General features: G+C 35.1%; 1 protein-coding gene across 1 annotated transcript; it reads left to right on the top strand.

Moving 5' to 3' along the window:
* The first annotated feature begins 2,309 nt into the window (after positions 1–2,309).
* Positions 2,310–13,661, top strand: LOC132164153 (Glyceraldehyde-3-phosphate dehydrogenase-like family protein). Its single transcript, XM_059574587.2, has 12 exons — positions 2,310–2,483; positions 2,725–2,875; positions 2,970–3,047; positions 3,144–3,259; positions 3,459–3,512; positions 6,494–6,581; positions 6,715–6,807; positions 8,948–8,988; positions 9,605–9,658; positions 9,789–9,952; positions 11,889–11,958; positions 13,247–13,661. The coding sequence occupies exons 1-12, from the start codon at positions 2,388–2,390 to the stop codon at positions 13,376–13,378; spliced, it is 1,137 nt and encodes a 378-aa protein (XP_059430570.1). The 5' UTR covers positions 2,310–2,387; the 3' UTR covers positions 13,379–13,661.
* Positions 13,662–13,814: the final 153 nt, after the last annotated feature.

Below are 13,814 nucleotides of genomic sequence, written 5' to 3'. Positions count from 1 at the left end.
CTTTATTCTCTAAGAAGGATAATTATATAACTTATAATGGCATGAAAATCACATAATAATATGAAAGAAAAACTTGGCTCATAGGAGTTTACTTTGAAGATGGTAACTCACTTCAAAATCTCTTCATTTTATCTTAATAGACCTCTCTCTTTTTAGGTTTAGGGTTGATGTGGGGTTGAGAGTGATGAATGGAGGCTGAAGGGCGGAAGTGGGGGTATTTATAGGGGTGGGGTGGGTTTTATGTTGGACAAGGTGGAGATCATTGAACGTTCGGTGTACTATTACCCAACGGTTATAGGGTTGCAAGTCGAATGTTCGATGTGGTCCAGCCTCGAATGTTTGTACTAGGGTTAAGGTCGAACTTTTGGTGGTCCCCCATCAAACGTTGGACTAAAAGCTAAAAATAGAATTTTTGTTTGTTTCTTAAATAAAAAGGGTTTTTTAAATAATTGCAAGGAACAATTGCATTATAAAAGTGTTTAATAAAAATGTTTGTTTTCCCAATTGGTTGTTTTTGGGTTTTAAGGTTTTAGGGCATCCTTCAAACTACCATCCTTTTGTCAACGGCCTCATAAACTATGGTGTTCAAGTGGGGAAGTTATTAACCACTAATAACCGCTAACCACATCACAGTATAACCGAATAACCACAAATAATCGCAATCGGATGTTACGATCCTAGTGTCCTACATGAGTTAAGTTTAATCTTAATCATGTGTATATAAGATCTTGGACACCCTTCTCTTGTAAGCCTGTTTTCAAGGATGAGCTCTATCCAAGGTTTGTATCATTTAGTATCAAAGCTAGCTACCACGTCTAGTATGGAATCAAACCTAATTCGTCGAGTATGGGATCGAATGAGTTGTGGCTTTGTGGTCGAGTCACGGAGGAGGTGACATATAAACCGAATTAAAATGTCTTGGTACTATGTATGAGCATAGTATTTTAAGTCATTGAATACTGATAGATGAGTAGAGCCGCCAAAAGAGAAAGTGTCACCATCGGGTCAGTGTCGATAGAGTGGGTAGCCGTGGATGTCGGTTGCGGAGTGTGGTGGTATGTTACGATCCTACTGTCCCACATGGGTTAAGTCTAATCTTAACCATATATATATAAGCTCTTGAACACTCTTTCCTTGTAAGTCGGTTTTCAAGGGTGGGTTATACCAAAAGTTTGTATAATTGGATAACCACAACCGCCTATAACCGCCTATGGCGGTTGTAGTTACTGATTATAGGGATTCAGGAACCCGGTTAATAACCAGGTAACTGGTAATCGTTTTATTATATATATAATATATATTAAAAATGATAATACTTAAAACCTAAAATTGTATAGTTTTTTTATTTTTTATTTTTTTATTTTTTTTCTTCTTCTTTCTTCACTGTATAATATAACACTTATCATTATACAATATAGGTGTACAAACAAAATTGTTATAGATAGATAATAATGAATTTAGAAATCACTCTATACCACTTTTCTAAGGTACCGAATGATTGGAATCCTTGTTCTTTAAGGGTGTCAAAGGCCATTACATTAATTGAACTGTAGAGAGCAAGAAAACATATCTTCATATAAGCCCATCCATTGCATTGGTATAATGTCTTGATATTATGTTGATAATAGCATAACTGTGTGTTAGTGCGTGAATCATGTACCATATATTCTCATAGCAACACTACAACCTATGATCATTATATTGTGTGTTATATGTTAGTTTAATGAGTGCACTAAGTGATTGGTATATAATTATAGAGGTTAGTTGCTAGTGGGCTTGGTGATGGACCCAAACCAAATCGGTATGTGTAAAAAAAATTGAAAGAAACTGGGCTTTTAAACTATTTATAAAAAATGGTCACCGATTAATAACCGGCCTTCAATAACTGCCGATTGTAGTTAACCGCCATTCACCCTAGGTGTTACAGTTATTTATAGATGAATAACTGCTTAAACCGGTTGCGGTTGTGGTTACTAGTTGTACACCCCTACCCTAAACTATGAATTCTGTAAATGTTTTTCCTAAACTTAAAAAAAAAATGCCAATATCTCCCTCCTCCAAGACAAACAATAGGACAAAATTAACGCATAATAAAACGGAGGTTACTAGTTCGAATTTTTCTCCCCCTTTTCTTGTGTGAACATGATAAAAAAAAAAAAAAAAAGACCCAATTTTTTTTTTTTTTTTTTTCAATAAGACAAACAAATCCTTACAAATTTGACCAAAAAAAAAAAAAAAAAAAACCCCAAGGGGTTGCTCTTGGTTTTTCATAAAAAATGTTATTTTCCAACTCCTGTTGGCTGTTGGTAATATAAAGGCTCCCATATCCCCAAAACCCCGCAAAACCCACGGAACAAGTGGAAAAGGAGAAATCAGAGGAAAACAAAATGAAGACTATTCCTCTGCTTCTGATGGGTTGTGGTGGCGTTGGGCGGCAGCTCCTCCAGCACATTGTCTCCTGCCGATCTCTCCACGCCAAACTGGTCTATATTTTGCAAAACCCACTTCTTTGGTGTCCTGATTCTTTTCTGCATTCAGAACTGAGTCCATTTTAAGGCTTCTTAGAGGGAAAAAAAAAAAAAAAAAAAAAATCACAGTCTATTATTGCATTTTCTTTTTAAATTTTGTATTTTTTCCTATATTGTGTGAATGCATGTATTGCTATTAGATTGCTTTGGACCCATCATTATTTGATTGCTTTAATATACTATGGTTGATTGGCAGGGAGTTTACTTGAGAGTTGTGGGAGTATGTGATAGTAAGTCGTTGATTGTTGTGTCGGATGTGTTTTCTATGGAGTTGGATGATATGTTTCTATTGGAAGTTTGCCGAGCCAAGTTGAGCGGTTCTTCTCTGCAGACCCTTTGTAGTTCCGGTAATTCGATTCTATATTCTTGTTGAAATGGTGAGGATGGATTTTACAATTTTCCATTTTTCTTATGCTTGTTTTTGTCATTTCTTTGCTAAAGGTGAACTTCAAGTACTCACCAATTCAGATTCAACAAGAAAAGTTATAGACATTGCAGCCCATCTGGGTAAATCAATGGGTATGTGGCTATTTTCAGGCTTTTATTATGCTTCATTGTGGAAATTGGATTATGTCGCCAAATGTTCATTTTCAGCCACGAATATATTTGTAACAGGTTTGGCCTTGGTAGATTGCTCTGCAAGTTCGGAGACAATTGGAATATTAAAACGAGTGGTTGACTTGGGCTGTTGCATTGTCCTGGCAAATAAAAAGCCTCTTACTTCTACGATGGTAATAAAATCTAGTAGGTGGATTGAAACAATAACTTTTGAATATTATTATTTGCATTTGATGTTGAGTACTTCTCCTTGTTTCTTTCTCCTCATTCATCTTATGCCTTATTCACCGTTCATGCAATATAAATTTGTATCCGAGATACACAGTAACATGTGAAGTATCTGAAAAGGATGTTGTACTCTTTGGCCTACAGGAGGATTACGACAAACTAGTCTCACACGCACGTCACATTCGGCATGAGTCAACTGTAAGCCGTTTTTTTCATGATGCAACAAGGAGCTTTCTTCCTCTCTTTTTATTTTTTTATTGTATCCTTTTATTTTGTATGTGTAATAGAGAGTTGACATGTGTTATTTCGCCACAAGGAATTAAAATTTTGCTGGGAATAAAGCTTAAATTTGTATAGATTCATTTAGTAGCAGAAGTAGTTTAATGCTCATATATATATATATATATATATATATATATATATATATATATATAATCGAAATATCATTAAAATGCAAAAAACGCTACTCATACACATGGAGTATACAGGAGAAACACCTAATTAGAAGGATAAAAAAGAAGTAGAAAAATCTTGAAAACTAAGTACCCATGGAGCTACAAATGTAGCTGTCCAAATATAAAGAGTAAAAAAGAAAAAGGACTAAACTAGAGTTTGTGTCTAGGGTTGTTGTGTGCAGTTTATGGGGTTGTATTAATGTGGATTGGTGTTACTTGGCTTTTGAAGGGGCTTTTGGTAGGATCCTGTTAATGTGGGATAGGCGGCTGGTGGAAAAAATTAAGGAGTGTGTGGGAGCTTTCTCTGTGGTTTGTTCCTTTAGAAATGTCAAATTTAACTTTGAGTGGGCTTTTGCCATTGTTTATGGTCCTAATGTTGATAGTGATAGACAATTGCGATGGGATGAACTGGCTAGACTGATTAGTTGGTTTAACATTCCATGGTGTATTCATTTCTCAAGCGAGCATTTTATTGGTGCCAGGTTGTCCCCAGCTATGTCGGAGTTCTCTGAAGTTACCTTCCGTGGCCATGGTTTTCCCATCAGTCCCGTCTGTAGCCCTAGCTATGTTTTCAGCATGCATGGTATATTGATGATATTGGCATTCAATCAAGAATAAAAACAAATTTTGGCTTGGTTCGGATCGTTTCATATTATTATAAGCTAGAATATTGAACTTATCGCAACTCAAAGAAGAAAGCCCCAAGATTGATCCTATCAAGCCTTTTTGTTAAGACACTGACCCAACAACCCATGATCTCGGCTATATATTTACCCTATCAAAAGTATTCATTATCTGGACCCTAACCTTGTGCCCCCTACCCCAGACAACATGGGACCATCACCCTAAGTTGTCCACCAATGGGCTGCATTTAGCTTAACTTTAGCCCTTGTGTTAGTCTTGTTAGGGAAGAAAAAGATAAGAAGATAATTTGGATATGGCTATGGCTATGGCTATGGAGATGATCATATGCATTGAACTGAACACTTGTGAGATAGATTTATAAAGATGAAGATAATTGTAAAAGCTCTGTCTCACCCATCTAAACCACACGATCCAAGCTCTCTTAACTTTCTTGTTGTCAACATAAACGTGGCCAATCTATGATGACCAAAGCTCTCTTGGAAAGGGAAATATGTCTTTGCAAAAATATATTTTCAGTCGTTGATCTCCGTGATTTCCATTGAAAAAAATAAAAAATAAAGTTGCTCATAAGATAAGCAATGATCATTTGGGATATGTTTGATCAAGAATGAGAAAATTCGATCGGCATAGGTTTGCTGGTGATGTTGGTGGCACAAACTCACCCAAAATGCTTCAGGCTTTCCTAAAGAGTCTCGAATGTGGGTCTTCTATGGCAATCAGTGCAGACCCAACGTGAGTGTGCCTATTTGGGCGACACAAGCGTGAAACAAAAACAATGAAAACCAACCACAAGTGCTCTGATACCTATTTGAAAGAGAAAGATGGCAAATAGTTGAAAGAGAAAGACGAAAGGGTTAGAGAAAGAAGAAGAGGAATATTGTCTTATTCCACACTGTGTTGCTTCGTACACTTACACAAGTTTAAATAGAAAATTCTACTACCTATTATGGAAATGCGCTTATTGCATATTACATTAATAGGAATGAAATCAGGTATAACCAAATCAACTCATAATAGGAAATAAACGCATATCATAAATTTCCTTCTTCAACAGAATTAAAAGATTTATTGTTCAAAACTCTTTACGGGTGGATGGTTTCTATCAATAGTTTGTGCTTTGCTAACTTTGTAGAATTTTTGAATTCTTGTTCCTTTTATTCTCCCTAATGTTTTTCTTGTATACTTATTGTGTATTTGGGTTGCGCCCCTATGAGCTTTAATAAGATTAAATTACTTATTAAAAATAAAGTGAGCCAAAAATAAATAAATAAATTGTTCAGCCATCTTTCTATACCATATCTCATTCTGAAATTACACTCTTACCATCCCCTACCATGAACTTAACATAGCCCGAAAATCTCTTGCAAGCACTGCTAATGCTTTTCCACAACTGTTAGTGCTGTTAAAAGAACATTGGGTGGGTAGATCACTAGAATTTTTCAAACCAGGGAGGGTGACGGTGGATTATCACCAAACCCTTGCATGAGGTCAATGAGGAGAATTCACATTTATATATGGACCTCTTAAAGGTGAGCGCCTCTATACTTTGCATCTTAACATGCTTTTCCCCTTGTTCTTGATTTGTGCTTGGAGCTTTTTTTTTGATAATTAATAGCCAGTCTTATTGAAAGCGTAAAGGCGCCCCAAAGTACACCGGGAGTAAAGCGTAAAGCGTGAGATCACCATTGAGTGTTTGAGCTTTGCTAATGAACTTTAGTTATTCCCTTTTTCTAATTTTTAATGACCCATACTTTAAGTAGGTATATAAATACTATCAGTTCCATTATACTACTTTTTGGTAGAATGGTGGTACTTGGTTTTTTATTTTTTATTCTTCAGTACGATGGAAACACACTTGATTCATCAGACATGCTCAATGTCCATGCTAGTTATGAAGTGGGACTTTTTGTGATTGATGTTGTAGTGTCGGGTGTTTGATCTATTATGAATGGCTTCCTTATTGATCTTGCTAAGCATGTGGCATGGTCACATTCCGATTTATCATATTTAGCATATAGACATATCGAAGTTAAGTGGCTAAAGCATTGCCCTTTGAGTTGATTTCAAATTTCTTACTAGGTTGGTGCTGGTCTTCCGGTCATAGCAGCCATAAATCGTATACTTGCATCTGGAGATTGTGTGCATCGCATTGTTGGGAGTTTGAGTGGTACAAATCTTTTAAGGCTTTAATTTTATGTTTACAGTCTTACATAATAATGTCTCTCGGAGGATTCCTTGCTGTTGTATAAAGCAGATCATATGTAAGCAAATAATGGTTCTTATCTCTCATATTGTTATAGGTACATTGGGGTATGTAATGAGTGAGTTAGAAGATGGAAAGCCATTGAGCCAAGTTGTTAAAGCTGCTAAAAGCCTGGGATTCACTGAACCAGGTTCATATGATAATTTTGGCTTTGCTGTAAATCACATTCATGGTCTATGAATTTTATGGCATATTCGGAGTATGCAATCTATGAATAAATATGTTCACTGATAGTTTCTACTAACCAAATGTTTTAATTTTAATTTTGGATGTGCTTGGTTTTTCTTTGTTGTTTTGTTTGTCTTAATATTCACATCCAATATATATATATATTATTAGTTTCTTTTCAAAATATTGGCACTTTGTATTATCATTTATAATGCATTCTCTACACCAAGGCGCGCTTGATAACTGTATAAAGAGGATTGGATTGAATTGGACCTAAAGATATTCCATTCTGCATTTGGAACACACTAGGATTGGATTGAATTATTGAAAAAGATGGTGGTTAGGCATAAGCTTGAGTCCTGGGCAGCTGACAAGGAACCCATGTAATCCCCACTGCCCATATATAATAATGTTACGTACCCCATGGTATTGCTATATACGCAATATGGAGGATTAAAAGATCTGAACAAATTATTTGTATCCAAACCAATGGTCGTGCTAAACATTGGATATGGTCAATTTTATCCAATCCAGCCCTAAATACAGTGAGCCAAATGCGGCCTAAGTGTTTATGTTAATGAAGGTTATGCACATTATCTTTAATGGATATTTTGTAATAATTTTATCCATTGTGATGACCTCAATGTGACCAATTACAGTCTTTAGGCAGCTGAAAGGGAACCAATGTAATCCCCCACTGATTGTATATAATAATAGCTCCCCCATGCTATTGATACATCTATCATAATCTGTAGGAACTATTTATTTCCAATCCAATAGTCGTGTCAAATGTCAGAGATTGATTATTTTAGCTCCAAATGCGGTCCAAGTATTTCTGTCAATGAAAGTTATGCACGTTATCTTTAAGAATAATGCTATACTTTATTCCATTTTTTTTACACAATTTTTTCACACCCATAGGTAGCTTTTAAAACCACCATTGGATATGAGATGGATCTTTATTTGATTTTTGATCTAATGGTAGTTTTAAAAGCCACCTATGGGTGTGGAAAAATTGTGTAAAGAAATGGGAGTAAGTGTAGCATTCTTCTATCTTTAATGGACATTTGTATATAGGTAATCTCATCATCCCACTTGTTTGTGAGATTTGAAGTTGTAGTTTAATTACATTTTCTTGCTCCATTAGTTCTTCATTTTCTTCTCTCTCTCTATTTTTTTTTTTTTCATATTTTTTTATGGTTGTATATTTTGACATTACCCATCGATTCAGGAGAAATATAATAGAATTTTGTCCACCTATATTTTGTCACTCTGAGCCAAATATGCAAGCTGAAATGGATTATAATTGCATAAATCTGATCTGCATCTCAGAAGATTACTATTTTTCTTTTCACGAGCTCAAAATAAAGTTTCTGTGGCAAAGTGAATTATGTGGAAAATATTTATGCTTTAGTTATATACCTAAAACTTTTGAAATTTCAAATGAATGGTTAATTTCTAGTTCCGTTAACATTTTAAATCCATTTCAATTGGCATTCCTTTTTCCACTACCTATTTAGGACTTGGTCTGTTCTTGGGTTTTCCTAAATATGTAGGGTGTCTAAATTGTGTCCATATTTTATATGGGTTATCTTTCTCTTGAACTATCATTTTAATGTTAATGAAATACTGGAAAAGCAATTTAATTCTGAATGTAAGAAGTGGTTTCAGTTATGAGGCCTTAAGTATTGGCTTCTGACTGTTTCTGGCCTTAATTCTATTTATGAAATGTTTTGGGCTGTAGTATTGAATTGTTCAGGTGTATGTGTGTTCTTGATGCATGAGATTTCCATGATAAGAATCGATATCGAGTTCCTCATTTAGAAGTTTTGGTACTCTATGGAGGAAGTGAGGGTTTCAATTTTGTATGTACTTGAGAGTTCTATTTGGTTATTTGAAGTAATTGAAATTTAACAAAACCCATGAAATCCACATGCATGCAGGTACCTGTATGAAATCCACTTATTGAATTACTACGTTTCATCTTGTTATTTCATGAGTCTTGTAAAAGTTCTTTGTCTCCTGAAGTTGGTGCTTTGCAATAAAAGGTTAGGTCTTGAAAATTAACTATGATTATCTTTGACTTGATATCCTTGTTGCAGATCCGCGCGATGACCTCAGTGGGATGGATGTTGCAAGAAAGGTTTGGACATGGTTGATTACATTTGTGGCCCATATGATTGTTTTATTTTTCTACTTATTTTAAAATCTCTAGGCTTCTTTCTTTGATGTGATTAACATTAAAAGTGTTCTGCCTCTTAGATAGACCTTGAACATGGCTGAGAGTGCATAATGCATGTTTCCAAGATGATTTTGTAGTTTCATTTTAATTTTTAGACTTTTACCATATTAGATAATGTTTCAATCGAAACAATCATGGTTGGAAGAATCTCTCTGATGATGAAAAAGAATAAACAAAAACAAGATTAAGTTATCATTATGCTTTGCGGTTGTGCTTTAGCATTTGAAACCTCCCAAGTTGTCCTGTTTTGTGTGTGTAGTATGTGAATCAATATGTCCACAATTGCGTGACATTATCAGTGATTTATAAATTATTTTTGTATCTATTCTTAATTAGTGTTTTTATGTACAATCGACCATAATATGATTGATTTAAAGCAATGTAAGTCATATAACAGTCGTATAGATATCATCCACAAAGCAGATTTTTCAGTGATGAAAATGAACATGACGTGGTTTCTGAATTATAGAAGCATAATTCATACCAGATACTTTTGACTGTTTCTTTTAAAATGCAGGCTTTGATCCTTGCTCGGCTTCTTGGTTGGCGGATTAACTTGGATAGCATCAAGGTAATAGGGTTAATGCTATACTCTTGTCTTGACATTCTTGTAAATTAAAAAATCTTTGAATTATAAACATGATTGATGCCTACTAATATATAACATTTGTTTTTTTCAATATGGTCATATATGTTTTTAGATCGAGAGCTTGTTTCCTGAAGAAATGGGAACCAATGTAATGTCTGTTGAAGAATTCCTGGATTGTGGGGTGTTACTGCTTGATAAAAATATCCAAGAGAGAGTGAATAAGGCTTCTCTAAATGGCAATGTGCTACGTTATGTCTGTGTGATTGAGGGGTCAAGGTAATTTTTCTATCCATCTTTACTTGTGTCCAGAAGTTTAGTAGGTAGAATATATTCTGAGAGTAATTTACTTTACAAAGGATATGGACAATCTTTGCTAAATTAAAGTTTAAAGGTTCATTGAGTAACTACCGTAAAGTAACAAAATGGTTCAAATTTTTCATCGAAGGAACAAAGAAAAGGCAGTTGGACTTCAGAACTTTAGGAACATTAGATAACGACAATAGGAGGAAACTTCTGTATTGCATTTTCTTGTAGTTAGAAAGGCACCATGATGGAAAGAACAAGGACATTTTTTGTAAGTTTGAATTTCCTTGGGTAGTGGTCTAAGGAGGAGGAATGGGTGAAGTTTTTTCTTGGTAAGTAGGAGGAATGAGTGAAGTTGACGCAGGGTTGTCATGGGAAAAAAACAGCGGTATTTGATGTGTAAAATTACAGGTGGTAGTAGCTATTCTGGAACTTTTTTTGTTGGGTCATGCCTCATGAGGCCTCTCAATCTCTGCAGGAAAGTACAGATTAGATGTGACTTTTTTCTTGGTTAAAATGCAATGCCCTTCAACTTTTGTTCAATGGCACTTAAACCTTTGTAGTTTGAAATCAAAGGTTCCAGAAATTCATGCATCATTCATGTGGTCTTTTAACATATGATTGGACAAAGAAAAGATAAAAAATTTTAGTTAAAAACAAAGAACAAAGCTTTCACACAGGCTCTTTTATTGTTGTCCATGACAGACAAGTTTGCCTTCTTCCCCGCCAATTCCACCAGGGTACAAGCTGGCCGCAACAAGCCTAGCCTGTAGATAGGTAAGCCAACCAACAAATCAAAGAACGAAGAAAAATGTGAAGAACACAATGAATCAGCCACAAAGAAAATCAACTTAAAATCCTCCGATTTTGCAGACAACCAATTTTATGATCCTAAAATCCCTTGAAAAAAATAAAGAAATTGTACAAATTGCTAAAAAATTTTCAACCGATTTCTCAAATGCACATGTTAGAAGAGTTTGCTAAGATTAAAAGACTATGTTGGTGACAGATACATATATATATATATATAAGGTGAGACCTATGTATGAGTGTAAGCCCTCTTTCTCTATTTTCTTCCTGTGCAAACCTACAGGAAACCTTACAACAGGACTCGATCAATTCCAAGTCAAATTGTTTCAAACGGCTGTTCCAATGTCATAGAAAGACCTCAAATCCCCTGCATCTTCGTCTTTCACGGCTGCCCAAATCCCTGTCATGTCCATCCCCCCCAAGACCTGGTCAATACTTTGTTGATATTTGCCTCCAGATTCTGCCTTACCATCTCCTGACAAATCAGACATCAAGTGTGGGTTTCAGGTCTTAGGTCCAAGCGTTTTGGGTGTGAGGGTTTTCACTGCAAGCCTTAATGGGATCCATGGAGATATAGGTCTGCGTAGCAATGAGGGAGGAAGGTGTGGCTGAGGTTGGGAGATTGGTGGCCCTCGTCTTGTTTTGCTAATTTGTCAGATTTGATGGTTTTGGTGGGATTTCAGTGGTCTGGTTATAGAATTAGCAACATAAAAGAATCATTTTTCTGTCTGTTGGTAAGCAAGATGAGCAAAAGCAATTTCCTTGACCCACTTTTTCTTTTTCTTTTTCTCCTTTTGTTTTTCAATTTATTTCCTTCCTTTTTTATAATTTTTTTTAACAATAGCATGTAAAGATCACGGGTTTCATTGCAATTGACCTAAAGTTGGGGGGCTATTAGTGTATTTTAGCTTTTTTCTCTCTAAAAGTAGAAGAATTGATGAATATATGCTCTTAACCTTTTTTGTGTAAGCACGTCCTCTTGCCTGTGCATGTCTTTGTAATCAAATTTGTTGGAATTGTTATCTAATTTGTGAGAATCTATTTGCATTGGCTCAATTGTGATGACTCCCTTTATATTTACTTACTTTTGTTTTGATAGGTGTGAAGTTGGCATTCAAGAGCTTCCTAAGGATTCTCCGTTGGGAAGGCTTAGAGGAAGTGACAATGTGGTAAGTCTTCTGTTTTTTTTTTCCCCCATAGTCTTATCTTTTACTGGTGAACTAATGCAGGTAAATTTCATTATGTAATAGGAGGCAAAAACTTTATATGTGAGCTTATTAGCCTTAGAACTCACAAACCAAAACTTAGACAATGTAACCCATTTACCAAGAACTTGTTTGAAGAGTTTTAAATGAGATACTGGGGTGGATGACGGTTTCATGAATGAAGTTTCTCTTTTTTCGTGTATGTGAATGCCTTGATGGATCTTCTGATCTTCCTCTAATGTAATGATAGGCCAAACGCGTCAATTATTCAGCATGTCCAAATCCTTCTGGCGGTTGTTGAAGTTTATAATCACTTTAGATTGGGCAGGTAGGATTCAGAGTATTATTATAATAGCTCTCCTCAAACCATTGGCTGGTGATGCTTATTAGATTTTTAGGATATTTCCAGGATGTCAGATCCATTTAAATTTCTGAACATAGTTTAGGAGAGAGGATCTGTAGGCAACAACTTGATGGATGTCCTTTCAATATGATAAAGTAAAACCGTGTCCTATTATACTAGCATAGAATTCGTTAAGCAGCTTAAAGCCTTGAAGAAAGAGACTGAAGGATATCTTAGGAACTTTTTGGGAGAACTGTTTTGGTAGATGGAGAGGAAGAATTAGGGGCTGTCTTGCTAGGATAAGGTAGTGGGATTGCTGTAAATAGGTTTTAGGCGATGGAACTTTCTAGAATATGGTTGTAGGGCATGTTTTAACGTGCAACTCTGTAGAGATGGCAACAGCCAGCCATGGTAGTGTAGAGAATTGGAGACAGAAGAAGAAAAAGAAGAGTAGTAAGAATAAAGAGGAGATAACTATGCAACTTTGCCTCCCTAGTCAAAACAATAAATATTGCTTTGATAAAAAATCAGAATTCCTTTGAGAACAATATAGCATATGGAGACTGTCCTTTTATTTATTTTTTGGGTGCCTTTTGTTCTGTATCATTCTTTCAGTGTTTTTTTTTTTCTTTTCTTCTACAACCATAAGTTTCCTGGAGAAGAAGTTTTTCATATTTCACTTAGAATGCAACTGCAATAATAATTTTGAAAATACATCATCACATATCAGAACATTTTGCATCTACATCCAGGATTTTCTTGTTGAAAGAGCAAATCTATTGCACTTTTACATTTTATTCACTTCATTCTGAAGTTCTTTTTAGTTATATGTATGGTCCTGGTTAGCGGTTATTCGTGTTAAACAATAAAATATGAAAGTGAACAATTTTTCGTTTGATGCAAATGCAGTTAGAGATTTACAGCAGATGTTATAATAACCAGCCACTGGTTATTCAAGGTGCTGGTGCTGGCAATGATACTACAGCAGCTGGAGTCCTTGCTGATATTGTCGATATCCAGGATTTATTTCCTGAAAAGTAAATTTTCTGTGACTTGCAGGGAAAATAGTCTACATAGTTTTGCCCTAAAAAGCTGCTTGTGGTTTTTTTTTTTTTTTTTTTATCAACCAAAATTTGGTGCAGATAAATTTTACTTAGTATATTCAACAGAATGGCTTGTAATGGCACCTTGATTGGTTCACTTAAAAGTGATGGGATAGTTTTGTTAATATGTAGCAGTCTTTACCTAAGTTGACATTAGGAAAGACTATATCAAATGCTCATGTTTTGCCTACTTTGATGTTGAATTTCAGATACCTTCAATACAAGGCCTCTCTTCACTTTTCTGTTAAATTAATGATAGAGATAATGTGAAAAATAATTATATACCTAAGTTGAAAAAAAAAAAAAAAAACCACTAAAAAAAAGAGTAGAAAAAAAATGAAAATTGAAAAGTGTTTTTGGTTTTGAAAAAATTA

This window comes from Corylus avellana, chromosome 8 (assembly GCF_965113065.1).
Source record: "Corylus avellana chromosome 8, dhCorAvel1.hap1.2, whole genome shotgun sequence".
NCBI classification, from domain to species: domain Eukaryota; kingdom Viridiplantae; phylum Streptophyta; class Magnoliopsida; order Fagales; family Betulaceae; genus Corylus; species Corylus avellana.
Note: the sequence above shows the minus strand (reverse complement) of the source record. Positions and strands in the feature narration are given on the sequence as shown.